At 40.0% G+C, this 14,451-nt stretch overlaps 1 protein-coding gene across 1 annotated transcript in view; it reads left to right on the top strand.

The window, feature by feature from the left end:
- The window catches only part of SLC30A7 (solute carrier family 30 member 7), an 85,400-nt gene that overhangs the window by 17,809 nt on the left and 53,140 nt on the right, over positions 1 to 14,451 (top strand). The window contains exons 4-7 of the mRNA XM_004699225.2: positions 3,137 to 3,224; positions 3,871 to 3,997; positions 8,761 to 8,910; positions 11,826 to 11,876. Coding sequence (XP_004699282.1) covers positions 3,137 to 3,224; positions 3,871 to 3,997; positions 8,761 to 8,910; positions 11,826 to 11,876 — 416 coding nt within the window. The remainder of the gene's footprint in view (positions 1 to 3,136; positions 3,225 to 3,870; positions 3,998 to 8,760; positions 8,911 to 11,825; positions 11,877 to 14,451) is intronic.

Here is a 14,451-nt window from a genome sequence, read left to right as displayed (position 1 = left end):
TGCAGGGTTTAAGCACTCTACCTGGTTGGAAACCACCAGCCCCTTCCTAGGAGGAAGCGAGGCAGCCTGCTTTCATAAGCGCCTTGGAAACCCTACGGGCAGTTCTACTCTGTCCTGTAGCTTTGCCACGTTTCCACTGGACTTGATGGCAATGCTGTTGTTGGAGGAGCCTTGGCTGCTCAATGACAGATTAGATGAATGTTTTGAACTCACCCATTGGTCCTGTGGGAGAAAGGCATTGTGATCTGTGTTTTTTCCAAGGAAACTTCAGGACACATCTGTCCTGCCTCAGTCAGTCTCCGAGAGAAACATCAACTCCCTTAACAACAAAAGCATAGCTGTTAACAGTTTCTCTGGTTAAATACTACATGCTAAATACTACATGGTCAAGGACTAGCCAAAAGGCTCACAGTTCAAACCCACTCTGAGGTGTATCAGAAGAGAGGCCTGGTGATCTGCTTTTGAAATATTACAGACTTGGAAACCCCACAGAGTGGTCCTGCTCTACACACACGGGCTTCTCAGAATTGATTCAATAGCACTCACAACAATAGCAATATAGGTATTAAGATGTTCTTAAGAGTGTTTAAAACTGTTATGTCTAAAGTTACATTTTTACATTTTGGAAAATTAATTCATGTGTATAGTATATCAAAAATCTAATTGGAATATCCTGTTTAGCAGTCTTATTGGATAAATAGTAGGTGCCTATTAAATTTTTCTCATTTCTTGATTTTGTTTAAGGTATCTTGTTGCGTATTTAGAATGCATTGTCACCTGCTATAAGGTCGTTTTTAACAGTAGGTTTGAATACCTTCATTTGCATAGCTGGTTTTAATATTCAACTTTACCTCAATGTAAACTATTCATATTTTTTGCCACCTTTTAAAAGTTTCTTATCCTATTCTCAGCCTTTAAAATTTTTACTTTCTTATACTGTCCTCTCCTTTTTGCATTAAAAATTACTTTGGCTAGGGAAACCTTTAGAGGATAACTGGTTCAATCGATTAATAGTCCATGTAGTAGTAGTGTAGGCGCGCTGGTGGAGGAGTGGTTCCGCAATGAGCTGCTAACCACAAGGTCCGCAGTGTGAAACCACCAGTGGTTCTGGGGGAGGAAGATGAGGCTTTCTACTTCTGTAAACAGTCACAGTCTGGGAAACTTCCAGGGGCAGTTCTACCCTGTCTCATGGGGTCTCTGAGTTGGATTGACAAGATAGCAGTGAGTTTGGGTAGTAGTCAGCAGCAGTGATAGCCAGCTGGTGTCAGCTCATCAAAATGAAAACGAATAGTTAAGCCTAGGTAGGGATGCATCACAAAGAGGAACCAACAGACTAACTCTGTAGTGGAGAAAACAATATGGGGATCTGCAGGGCAGAGAAGAGCCTTCAGGATTTCTTTGTATAAAAATCATCCTTGTTTTCGCTGCTCTTCTAATTTTGAAATAGTCAAGCCAGTATAAACATACAGCCTGTAGGTAGATAAGTGAATGCTTCTATACATATATGTATGCTCCTGTCCTTGTATTTTTTCTGCTGTGACTGAAGACCAGACACCATCCACCCTTAATTAGGCAGCACTCACCATGTTCATGGATTATAAAATTCACTCTCAGTGAACAGGGTCCTTTACAAATGCTTGTCGTCCATAGTTTTCAGAGTCTTAATTTTAAAACTGCAACCAAGATTATCAAATAATATTAAGTCTAACTAAATCATTTTAGTCCAATAACTTATCCGAATTTGTGGAGCGCCTACTAAGCTGGCTTTGGGGACAAAAAGATGCCTGGGAGGAAAAGTCGCTGCCTTTGATCTTGAAGCCTATTTGGGCAAAAAGCTTCGAGTTGTGCACTAACTATGGATTAGAAGTGTGGATTAAAAGCAAGCACTTCTTTGTTTTTTTAACAGTAATTCTGTTGATTTACTAGATAAATTCCTAATTCGAGTTGTACAAAGCAGGCTGCACTATTTGAATTTGACCTTTTTCTTCAGGAAAAATGTGTGTGTGCTTTGACAGATCATATATTAAGTAATTTGTGTTGGAAGGTAGAGGTATCCATTTTTCTGAGTGCAGATACAATGGGACTTCAAAAAGTTCATGGGAAAATAGAATTAAAAGGTAAATGGAATTTTTCCCCGAAACGTTTGAATCTCTCCTGTGGCTGCTTCTGTTGGCATGTACTTGCAGGCAAACTCCAACATAACTGGACAGTATACATTTTAAGTAATGTTTTCTCTTTACGTATTTTTTGCAATAAAAATGGTATTTAGAAATGAACATAGAAAGTTAGAGAAAGCATCATTTTGATGCTTTTATTATATTGTTTAAAGAGCAGAGTGAGTAACTGCTATCTGCAGTTAACCCTTTGAGTGATGTATGAATATCTAAAATGCGAAGTTAAAGTTGTTTCTAATGACTTTAACTAAACTACGTATACCTTATGGAAAAGTAAAATCTTTCCCCAATGCTTCACACAGGTAGGGAAGAGAAAGCTTCAGAAGCCCATGGAGAAAAAGACAGGCATTTTGAAAATAGTTTGATTAGTCTTATATGAAGCTAGAATTGATTCTGAAAAATAGATAATTGAGTTTTTGCTAACTATTAATTTGGGGGGGGGGAAGAGTGATAGAAATATAAATCTCAAGTTGTCTGAGGGATCATTCAGTGTCAGTTTTATTTTCCTTTCGATCAAAGCTCCTCTTCCCAAAGCCTTGGAGGCAGAAAGGAACAACGAGAAAGCATTAGCCCTTCTTAGAAAAGTTGGAATTAATGCGTCACGAGACCTCCTTCTTCAGGCGCCTTTCTTTCCTTGGATCTTTCCTTCCCGCCTGCTTGTCTGGCCCTTTTCTTTTTTCTCCAGTGGCAACTTGAGGTTTACATTTCTGTGGAAGGTCTTTTTAAACTTGCTTACTCTAGAAGGTCTTGATTGGCTGGTAGGAGTCTAGACATTCTGGTATTAAATATTATGCATAATATTTAAAATATGCTCCACTCATTTCTGACATAGGTAAAATAAAATGTACTATACTTTGCTGGCTGGCTACGTAAAGCGATGTAATATCTTTTAGACTCTGAACTTATGGAATTTGTGGTTTGCATTTTGAGAAGTAACTGAAGTTTGCTTTGCCCTTCTTTAGGTACGTTAGAGCGGAAGTTCTGGCTGGCTTTGTCAATGGCCTCTTTTTGATCTTCACTGCTTTTTTCATTTTCTCAGAAGGCATTGAGGTATAGTAGATGATGCTTGGAGTTAGTAAATTCTTTTCTGTCATGAGAAACTTTGTTAAAGATATATGTAACAGATCTGTCTTCACACCTTCATTTAGTTTTTGTTAAGAGCAGTCTCGTGTTAGATCATCCACTTTGTGTGAATAGGGGGGACTTAATTTTAAAAATTAAAGATGTGTCAAACTACTTGAGTTCGAAAATAAGCCATCTTTTTGAGCCACTACGGAAGTGTTGACACTACAGAGTGCAAAAGGGCATTCTGGGCTGTAAGGTCAGGTGGGAAGAGTCCTAAAAGACAAGAGAACCTGGGAGCTTTGCCAGTGAGCGTTCATTGCCTGCTCATTCAAAAGAGAGGGCAAATGAAGAGAAAATGTAAAGTTTGGTTACCTTAAAGTGATAGGCAGTATTTCAAGATACAAAAGGACATGTCATGATCCAAATAATCAGATTTTAAATATTTATATTATTTAAAAAAATAACCTTCCCCTTTTTGAAATATATGAACATTGGTTTTATTCCTGTACTTTGGGAGTTATTTTTTAACTTCATAATTCTGAGAGTAAAATATTTATTAAATTACTGTTTTTATTGGTTGATCAACTAGAACTTATGTCAATGCTATTTGTTTGTATTGTGTGTTTTCTAGAGAGCATTAGCCCCTCCTGATGTGCACCATGAGAGACTGCTACTTGTTTCAATTCTTGGTTTTCTGGTAAACCTAGTGGGAATATTTGTTTTCAAGCATGGCGGGCATGGACATTCTCATGGCTCTGGTATGATGGTTAGAACCCTTTGTTTCTTCATTTTCTACAAGGTTTTTGTTACATTATTCTCTTTTGAAAATTGATACATAATTGCTAAAGTTAAGCTTTATATTGAGTCTTAATAATAAAAGTGCTGCTAACCCACTCTTCTGACTGTTTTTCTGAATTATCTCACATTTCTTCATGCCATTCCTGCCCATGTCTTCCTTATGTTATCAGAATTTGTCAAATTAGACATGCTATCAGGTTGTTGTGAATTCTAGCCCTTTGTTTTTACTCTGTTTAGTATGATGCCATTTATCTAAAACTGTGTTAGTCTGGGTGGAGTAGAGAAACACATTCATAGACACACTCAAATGTTTATAAGAAAGAGATTTATATACAAGAGCAACTGAATATGGAGAATATTGAGAAAACATCCCATCCCAGGCCAGATCAAATCCTTAAGTCTGATATTAGCCCATACGTCCAATACTAATCTATAAAGTCCATTTCAGACTCGCAGAACTCATGCAGTGAGGCCGAATGCAGGAAGATCACAGGCCAGTGGGTGGGAAGTCTTGTGGATTTTGTGGCGTTGTAAGCATCTCAGCTCCGGCAGGGTTCTTCGCATGGCTTCTCCAGGTCAGGGCACCAGTGCAGTTCCATGTGTTTTGTCAGTAGAGCATCTCCCTTGGAGTGAGCTTAGAGAGAGTCTCCCACCTCCAAGGAGGAAATACAGCAATTCCCAGAATCCCCAGGGGAAGGCCATGCCCACACAGAGGCCTCATTGGCTATACAAAGATTGACAGGCTAGACTCCACCCCTTCACTCGTAATCCCCTCAAATTGACAACAGATTATATAACTACCACAAAAACCAACATTTGAAAACCACAAAACAAATCTACTGAATGTTTTATAGTGTATATATGTAGTGTACTATATAATTTTTTCTTTTAGAGCCTTCTCTTTAGTATGAATCGGTCTGCCTTGTTTTTTAACAGCTCTTTAAAAGCTACAGGAAGGCTTTCTTGGTTGACTCTAGGGCAAGGCCCTTGTCTCCTTTCAACATCTGTGAGCCTGGGATTCCTTGGTAATCCGCGTGTCTCCCTTGAGTCTAGTAACGTGTTCGTGCAGGAACTTTGGTCCAAAGGACATCCTTCATCCCCCAGTTCCTCGTTTTTGGTGATGTGAGGTATCTCTGGTCTCTGCTCACGTATTTCATTTCTTTTATATCCCCAAGCAGACTGGCTCAAGAACGTAACTTCCACATGAGCGCAGCTGCCGCTCACTTTGCTTCACTCACATCACAGAGGACAGGATTGACAGTCCTATCAAATCCCAAAATGTAGGAGCATCATGTAACACCCAGAAGCTTGGCCTCGCCAAATTGACATGTATTTCTGGGAAACACAGTTCAATCCACAACAGGAAGTCTGCCCCATTTGACGCTTTCTCTTTTAAAGATTGAGTCCCTTGCCTTTCTCCATGGGCTACCGAACCGGCTTGTTAGTTTCTTCAGAGCAGTCATTTGGATTTTAGTAGGAATTATATTGAATTGATAGAGCAGTTTGAAGAATAATACCATCTCAACAATGTTAAATTTTCCTATTAAGGGACGTAGGCTGTCTTATCATGTTTTCATATCTTCTTTAATTTCTTGCATCAGTGTTTTATAGTTTCTTGTTATCAAGCTTTGTATTTTATTAAATTGATCTAGTCATTTTGTTCTTCTTCTTGTCCTAAGTGAGCTTGTTTTTTTAATTTCATTTTTGGATTGGCCATTGCAATTGCGGTAGAAATATCTACATAAAGTCTCTGGAAAAGGACAGCATGCTTGGAAAAGTGAATAGGTAGCAAAAAGAAGACTCAGGATAAGGTACTTTGACACAGTGGCCGCAGCAGCAGGCTCGGGCATCAAGAACACCAGGGAGGAGGGCGCACGACTGATCGTGGTTCCTTCTGTCGTGCGTGCAGGGGCTCTTTGGGCTGCAACTCAGCTCCACGACATGAGTTTGGTTTTGAATTTATATTTTTGATTTGAGAATTTCTGGTGGGTTAGTTCTTAACACTTTCATCCCTATCCTTATTTCTATTTGGTGCCTTAGTTTCCCTCTTAGTGCTGCCATTACAGAAATATCACAAATGGATGACTTTAAAAACAGACCCTTATTTTCTCATAGTTTAGGAGCTTCGGAGTCTGAATTCAGGGTGCTCTCTCTAAGGAAAGGCTTTCTCTGCTTGCTCTAGGGAAAAATACTTGCCTCTCTTCAGCTTCTCCTTGTCTGTTCCTTGACAGTCTTCGTCTGATGTTCCTCGTCCTCGGCATTGTTTGATACACAATGTTGTTTTTCTTGTTATGGGCTTTCTCGGTCTCATTCCGTATATTCCATAGGCCATGTAGTTTGTTCCCATTAAGTTTTCTGTCAGACTTTTTTTTTAAAAAGCTCCTTGTTTTAACTTTTAATCTGCCTTTAGGATCAGTGTCATTTAGTAGTCTGCCATGAATTAGTTGAAAGTATTTCTTTAAGTGCCTGTCCCGTATGTCTTCCACCCTTTGCCAAGTGGGGGTGGGTCTGAGAAAGAAGACCGCCACAGCTTGGGTACTTCCCCAGTGCCTGTGGCTTTTATTTCTTACTCCACAGGACCTCAAGGTCAGGTCGGCCAGTGATGTGACTGGTGATTGCCGCTTCCCAGGGTATTTCCTGCATTCATGCAGCCTTTTCGATCCTCAGGAATAAGTTGGAGGCTTTCAAGGTTTCATATGATCATTTGGCTTTCTGGGATTGCTCTTAAATTCCAGTCCAGGCTCTTATTTTCACCTAAAAGGAGAAGACTGAGATGCTGCTGCAAATTGGCTATTGTTTTGAGACTACTGTGTCCCCCGCCCTTCAGCTGAACTGAGCTCTGAGTCTTAATAGTCATAATACTCTGAGAATGGAGGTTTTCCCAGGGAACTACTGCAAGTTCTGGGAAAATATGGTTCTGCTCTGGATATGGTGCTTTTATGGGGCTACAGAAGAGATCAGAACTCCTCGTTGGCTGCAGGGCTGCCGGCTTTTGACTACCTTGCTCCCGGGAGGGAGGGAGAATGAGAATCCATTCAAAGATAGAATGTCACAGACCCCACAGCCTTATCAAGACTCGGTACTTTCTCTTGGGCGGTGGATGTGCGTTCTGTGGCTTTGATTACCTGCTTGACTTTGAAGTGGCTGATTCTTAGTTGTTTTAGACCAGTGGTTCTCACCTTCCTAATGCTGTGACTCTGTAATACAAGTTCCTCATGTTGTGGTGACCCCCAGCCATAACATTGTTGTTGCTACTTCATAACTGTAATTTTGCTACTGTTATGAATCGGGCAACCCCTGTGAAAGGGTTGGTCACGAGCCACAGGTTGAGAACCATTGTTTTAGAGAGACAGCTCGGATACCAAGGTCCATTCTAGAAGTTGATGTTGTATTTGTTATTATTTAATGTTGCTATGTAATACAGTGCTGTGTTTGTTTTATTAGCTTTAACATTTATTTGAAGTAGTTGTGTTGTTTTTATTTGGGTAGCCTCTAGGCATTCTCTATTTGTTAGCCTGCTTCTGTTGAATGGACTGGTTTCATTTTCCTGGTAGCTTGTAGTTTCGGGGGAACCATAGCACATGGCTGAGTGCTCAACCCCCGAACAAAAATTGTTCCGGCTTTCCAAGCTGCTCCATGGCAGAAAGGTGTGGCATTTGCTTCCCTGAAGATTAGAACACTGGAGCCCTTATGAGTCAGTCCTACTCTTTCCTGTAGGGCGTGAACTGGAATTGATTAGATGGAAATAGAGCCTTGGTGGTGGCACAGTGGGTTACACAGTGGGCTGTTATCTCAGGGTCAGCTGTTTGAAACCACCAGCTGCTTCACAGGAAAGCTGAGGTTTTTCACCCCCAGAAAGATATACAGTCTCTGAACCCCAAAGGGGCAGTTCTTTTTTATCCTATAAGCCCCCTATGAGTAGGAATGGACTCACGGGTGGGAAATTAGGATTTTTTTGGTTTGAGACAGCAATAGGTTTGGTTTGGGTTATGGAGAGAGTAGTGATCATTACTTCATTTTTGACTTTTATTCCTGCTTTAATGTAAGTTTGCTAATCTTTGCCTTTACTAAATACAGCAGCTTCCCTGCCTCGGCCTCAATGTGGCCATGTGTATCTTGTTTTAATCTCTGCTAGGGTGTGTAAAATACTTGGCCACTTTTCTTGCCAAGATTTTTGTCTGTCTGCAGCTTACTGCTATTCCGATCCCTAGAATAGTGTTTAGAGCAGTGGTTCTCAACCTTCCTAATGCCGTGACCGTTTAATACAGTTCTCATGTGGTGGTGACCCCCAACCATAAAGTTATTTTCATTGCTGCTTCACAACTGTAATTTTGCTACTGCTATGAATCGGACGACCCCTGTGAAAGGGTTGTTTGACCCCCAAAGGGGTCGCGAACCATAGGTTGAGAACGGCTGCTCTAGAACGTAGTGTCTTTAAATAAGTATTTCCAAGTGAGTGAAGACCGTTATCTACTATCATCTTCCTCATTTTATTGTCATTTCATCAGTCCCATTACTTCCTTCCATGCTTTCTTTTCCTTCCTCCACAGTTGGAATTTGTCCACAATGTTTGATGAATGAAAAGAACTCTTTCTACAAACAAATGCTTATTTAATTGAATATGATTTTATAATTGATTTCTTAAACAAATGTCAGTATGATTATAACTGCTTACGTAATTGCATTTTTACACCCCTCTGTTCTACTCCTTTTTGTTTTGTAGGCCACGGACACAGTCATTCCCTTTTTAATGGTGCTCTAGACCAGGCACACGGCCATGGAGATCACTTCCATAGCCATGAACTGAAACACGGTGTTGCACATGGCCATGGTCATGCTCACGGGCATGAGCACGGCCACTTCCATTCCCACGGTGAGTACAGCCTAGAGATAGAGCTTCAGAGGTGTTCACCTTGTAAATACACTAGAATTAATAAGCTACTCTTCCTGGTTAAAAATCACCTTATAGAGGATGTAATTGATGTTCTTCATAAAGAATTGGTCTAAGTGGTTCCCAGGCCTAGTTGATCTTTTCTTTTTTTGTCTTTTAGGGTTAGGGTTAGGCCTAGGGTTAGGGTTAGGTTAGGGTTAGCGTACTGGTGAGAGGGTTAAGCCTAGGGATAGGGTTAGGCCTAGAGTTAGGGTTAGGCCTAGGGCTAGCTACTTGATCTTTAATATATCAGAAAATTCAGTATAAGGCAGTGATTATAACTTTTTTCAAATGAGTATATGATAAGTCACTATCTTAAATGTTCAGCTAGCAGCAATGATTAAATATGATTATATATACTGCCTTTTATACCACACACATTTGTGAAAATACAATGATTTTTATGAACTCATATTTTATTGTACTTTTTGGTGGTTATCACTTGTTATATACTTCCATGTTCCTTTATAAATCTTTATATGCTGACCTTCATAGTGTTGAGTACTAAGTTATAAAGTATTTCCTGATTGAAATAATTAATACTTATTTTAAAATTTGAATTAGTCATTCTTGACATTCCAAAGTATCGATTAATAGACAGAAGCTGTCTAGGTGATACAACATGGTTAGTCTTTAAATTCTTTCTGTTGCCTTTGCATCGGCCCACCCAGTTCATGGCAAACCCATGCAGAAGGGACTGGACTGTTGGTGATCAGAGGGCTTCATTGGCAGGTTTTTCGTATACAGAGCACCAGGGTTTTCTTCTTAGTATAGTCTGTTTATAAGTAACTGAGGCACAAAAAGATTTAATCTACTGTAGAAATATTAGGAATTGAACACAGCGAATCTGAGACCAAAGCCTGGGTTCTTACCTGTTAATTCTGCCTTCTGTTTTGTATAAGCTACTTAGGGACAAAACAGTAATGTGACCTTGGTTCTATTTTGTTCTTAAGAGACATCTTGGCTTTCTGGGAAATCCTGTGAGCTTCATTTTTATTAACTGCCACAGAGTGAGTAAGGCTATAGCTGTATTTTAAAAACGGGGTGAGGTGTAAATCTCAGACACTTAAGCAGTAAAATTCTATTTCTTGCTCTTAGGTTGATGGGATAGAATGGGGGCTCTATTCCTCATGAAAATTCATGGATCAAGCCTCCCTCTGTGGCTTCTTAATCTCTCGGCCTTTGTGATTCTACAGTGGTTCTCAGCCTTCTAATGCCTTCACCCTTTAGTACAGTTCCTCATGTTGTGGTGACCCCCAACCATCAAATTATTTTCGTTGCTACTTCATAATTGTCATTTTGCTACTGATATGATCTGGCAACCCCTGTGAAAGGGTTGTTCGACTCCCAAAGGGGTCGTGTCCCACAGGCTGAGAACTGCTCTTCTACACTGACTTCTCTGCTTGGAGCTGGGAGAGAGAATACATAGGAGATTGTGTTGGGCATTCCTATGCTCCTAGAATCGGTTTCCTTCTCTTCCTTCTTTGTGTGTAGCTTAGTCGTATAGGACTCCCTCACTTAGGGGAGCCTTGCACTGTAGCTGTAAACCTGAGAGGAGGAAGAAATGGATTTGGTAACAGCTAGCCAGTCTCTGCCACAGGTGTCAAATTATAGACCCTAGAGGATTGCCGTGTTTTACATAGGTGTCATATGTTGTCTCATATAACGATTAGTATAGCAGATTATGCTTTTCAAAGTAATGTAGAGAAAATCCTTGTTCTGATTTATTGCCAATAGAAATCTGCTTCAGAGACTTCCTCTCTGGTGCCTTGGTGAGGAACAAGATTGTGGGAACTGTTCTACTTTTCGCAGTAAGCAGCATCTTCCGGGTAGCTCTCTATCTCTTTCTCTCCACATAGCAATGCCGTGTCCAGGTAGCTTATACCATGCCCAGTGCAGCTTTAGGCTTTTAGACATACCTTTTTTGGCATTGTCACCGTGTTCTGTGAAGCGGTGGTGACAGGGCTTACCCTCCGATGCTATGGGCCAAGGATGGTAACTCCAGGCAGGTTCTGTGAGTCTCTGGAAATCTTGAGCATCGGGCTTAGGAGTCACCTGATGACCCCCTTTAAACAATTGTTGCTCATCTTTTAACTTGCTTCCTGTGATTAGTCATCTTCAAGGTGTTTAAGTCTAGAAATTACATTTTGTTTCATCTTTTTATCAGAAAGGCAAAAAAAAAAAAAACTCAACCGAAATATTTTTATCTCTGTGGCAAGCTTGCCACGTCCATTTAGAAGCCTTTGGAAAGCTGCTGTTTTCCAAGGTCAAGTGATGGATAATTCTGCCATGGTTTCATTTCTTGGACTTTAAGGAGTGGGTTTTATTTTCTCTACATTTCCTGTTGTAAAATCAGCAGGTTTTTTTGGGGGGTATGACCCAGTCAGTTTCAACTCATTGCAACCCACATGACAGAATAGAGCTTCCCACGGGGTTTTCTTAGGAAGCTCCTCCCTAGTTCTGACTCCTGTGGAGCTACTGGGTGGGTTTGAACTGCCAGGCTTTTAGTTAGGAGCCAAGTGCTCCACCAAAATGCCACCAGGGTGCCTTAAAATTAGCATGGGAAGCTATATTATATGGTATCTTAGGAATATTAGTGAACTTTTGCAATACTTTTACTTGTGCTTTTTGCCAGACGGTTTAATGTAATATTTTCCTAATTACTTTATACCTTTGTGCTTTGACATTGCCTGTATTTATCTCCACTAAATTCCTATAGTAAAATTTAAAAAATTAATTTGGAGGTCTGTTGTGGCTGTGTATCATTCTTTATGATACATTTAAGTGAGAAAGAACTGCAAAAGTTTGAATCAGATTTGAAAGCATGCTTTAAAGTAATCTTATTTAACTTTCTACAGATGGTCCCTCCTTAAAAGAAACATCCGGACCCAGCAAGCAGATTTTACAAGGTATGGCAAGCAATTTGTATGCGTTTTTAGTTTTGTATAAAACTTAGTGTCGCAGTTTCTAATTAATTTTGTAGTTTTGAGTTGCCTGGTTTTCCTTTAAGAAAGATACACAATATCAGATTTATATAAAAAATGTTAACCTTCATGTATGACTAAATGTCACCATGAACAACTGCCTCCTTTGCCATGAACCCGGGAGAACTGGATGATGCCTGACTCCATTACTGAACTTTTTGACCGAAGATTCCATAGAAAAATCCTGATCAATACAGGGAAAAGGTTATTTCAAATTTTCGTGAATTCCAGACTTTCTTGAGCTATTGCAGATAGCTGAGTCCCCAGAACAACATAAGGGCCAACTCTCTGATAATCTTTAAACCATAGACCAAAAATATCCCTAAAGTCTTTAAAGCCAAACAGTAATTTAACTTAATGAGAAAAGCATGTCTGTCGTAAGCACTGTGTGCTCTTTGAAAGAACAAGCGATATGGGATAGGATTGACAAGAGCAACACAAAAGGTCAGATAGGAAGCCTTGGAAGCAGTGAGCTCACAGTTCTAGTGTGGGAGGACCAGTGGGGGAAAGGAGAGGGACCATGGCTGCCCAACTTGATTGGTGTAATCACTGTCACGGAATCATGCATGTGGGAATCATTGAATTGGCATATATTCTGCTGTGTATGTTTTCAAGAACAATGACGGTATTAAATAAAATGTTAACCTTTCTCGTCATATCGACAGACATTCTTTTGGTGTCTGGTAGTCACTGGACTTTTTGCCTGGATTTCCTATGAAGACCAAAGTAGTCATAAACCATACTGCCTAACTGTAAATAATACCCACAACCTTGGCAGAATAGATAGTAAGACATGTTAGTATGCTTGCTTTTGTAGGATTACGCAGCAGTTTGCCCAGGAATAATATTCGATGTTTTATGGAAATTTTTAGAGCTAAATTTGTAAGGCAAAGTAGGACTTGTGTAACAATTTGGAAATCCTCTCTAGGGTTTCCATGAATCAGAATCAACTGGATAGCAGTGGGCTGTTATGGGGCCTTGAGGCCCATGGGGGCTGTTCCATCGACAGAAGCATATCTATGGAAAATAGCTCCTATAACAGTTATTTTCAAGTGACGGGCTCGGTCGGGATACTGTTATACCCTGGATGCATCAATTGATGATAGGAGGTTACATGGTCAGATGTTAAGTAATATGATATATTGACAAGCCACAGAAAATCAAACTTGTCTGTGAACTATAGCCGTTTCCTTTTTGAAATGTCAACCAGTCTTTGGCTCTGAGTGTTCAGGTAGACTCTATTGTTAAGATTTCCCAATTCCTATCTCCTCATCTTTCTTCTTCTATTAACTGAACTTCCATCTGACTTTCTCAACAGCTTGTGATCCAGTGTTGATCTATTATTGCACCTGTTCTCCTGCCCCCCCACCCCCAACCACTATTTTTAACAGTAACGCTTAGGCTTTATTTTTCACGATGAATATGTTCCTCTACATTGTGAATTGTATTGTTGAAAGCCTTAAATTCATTGTCTAGTCACTAGTTTTCAGTTTGCAAAATATATAAAATTGTTTTGGAATATTTGTTGCTTCTAGTCATGTATATTTCATATATGTGTGTCCAGTGGTTAAAAAAAACAGATTTTTTTCTAGTTTTGGAAATCACAAGTTGGGGAAGGGCGGTTGGTTTACCTTCCTAATGCTTTGCTTTGCTCATGTAGGTTATTTTGGGGGGAGTCTCCAGGTGGTATAAATGGTGAAGTGCTCCAACTATTCGCCAAAAGGTTGGTGATTCAAAGCCACCCAGTCCCGGTGATCTTTGGGAAGGACAGGCATATCCTTGGAAGCACTACAGAGCAGTTCTACTCTGCACACATAGAGCTGCCAGCAGTTGGAATTTCCTTGGTGGCATCTAACGCAGCATCATTTTTTTTTGCAAACCAGACCCAGTGCCGTAGGGTTTCTGAGGCTGTGAACCTTCGTGGAAGCAGACTGCTTTGCTCTTTTCCTGCAGAGTGGCTGGTGGGTCTAAACCATTGACATTCGGTTTCTGATGCTTACCCTACTAACTGCCACCAGGGCATCTCCTTTGAGAAGAGCTATAGTCAAAACTAATTTGTATTTTCTGAGGACTCATCAATTTCTGGTGGCTGAAACAGCCACTCTAGTAGCTAGCTTATGCTAGAGATAACGGCCCGTATGAGAACTTTTCTGCCACGTGACACGTATAACTACACATTCACACAAACAAGAAGTTAACTGAATTTTTCTATGATTTGCGGTATCTTCAATATGTCTACCTTTATGCATTCTTGGATAGTTCTATGAATAATATCCTATCACGTCTTCTAAATTAAGCCTTATTAGTTACTGGTTTTCTTTAGTGATTTATTTTTTTCATCTTAAAGAGTTATTAGAAAGTAAGAAGGGTTTAGTATTTTGACACTTGGGATTGAAATTAGTTTTCAGACCAGCAAATGAAATGAAGCCAGGGACTTTCCAGCATAGGGAAAATCAAGAACAAATGAATCCTTTCGTTTTCCTTTCAGTCTGTAGGGTTT

The sequence above is a fragment of the Echinops telfairi genome, unplaced genomic scaffold (genome assembly GCF_000313985.2).
Source record: "Echinops telfairi isolate 266 unplaced genomic scaffold, ASM31398v2 ScPeMD7_443;HRSCAF=831, whole genome shotgun sequence".
Taxonomy (NCBI): Eukaryota; Metazoa; Chordata; class Mammalia; order Afrosoricida; family Tenrecidae; genus Echinops; species Echinops telfairi.
Note: the sequence above shows the minus strand (reverse complement) of the source record. Positions and strands in the feature narration are given on the sequence as shown.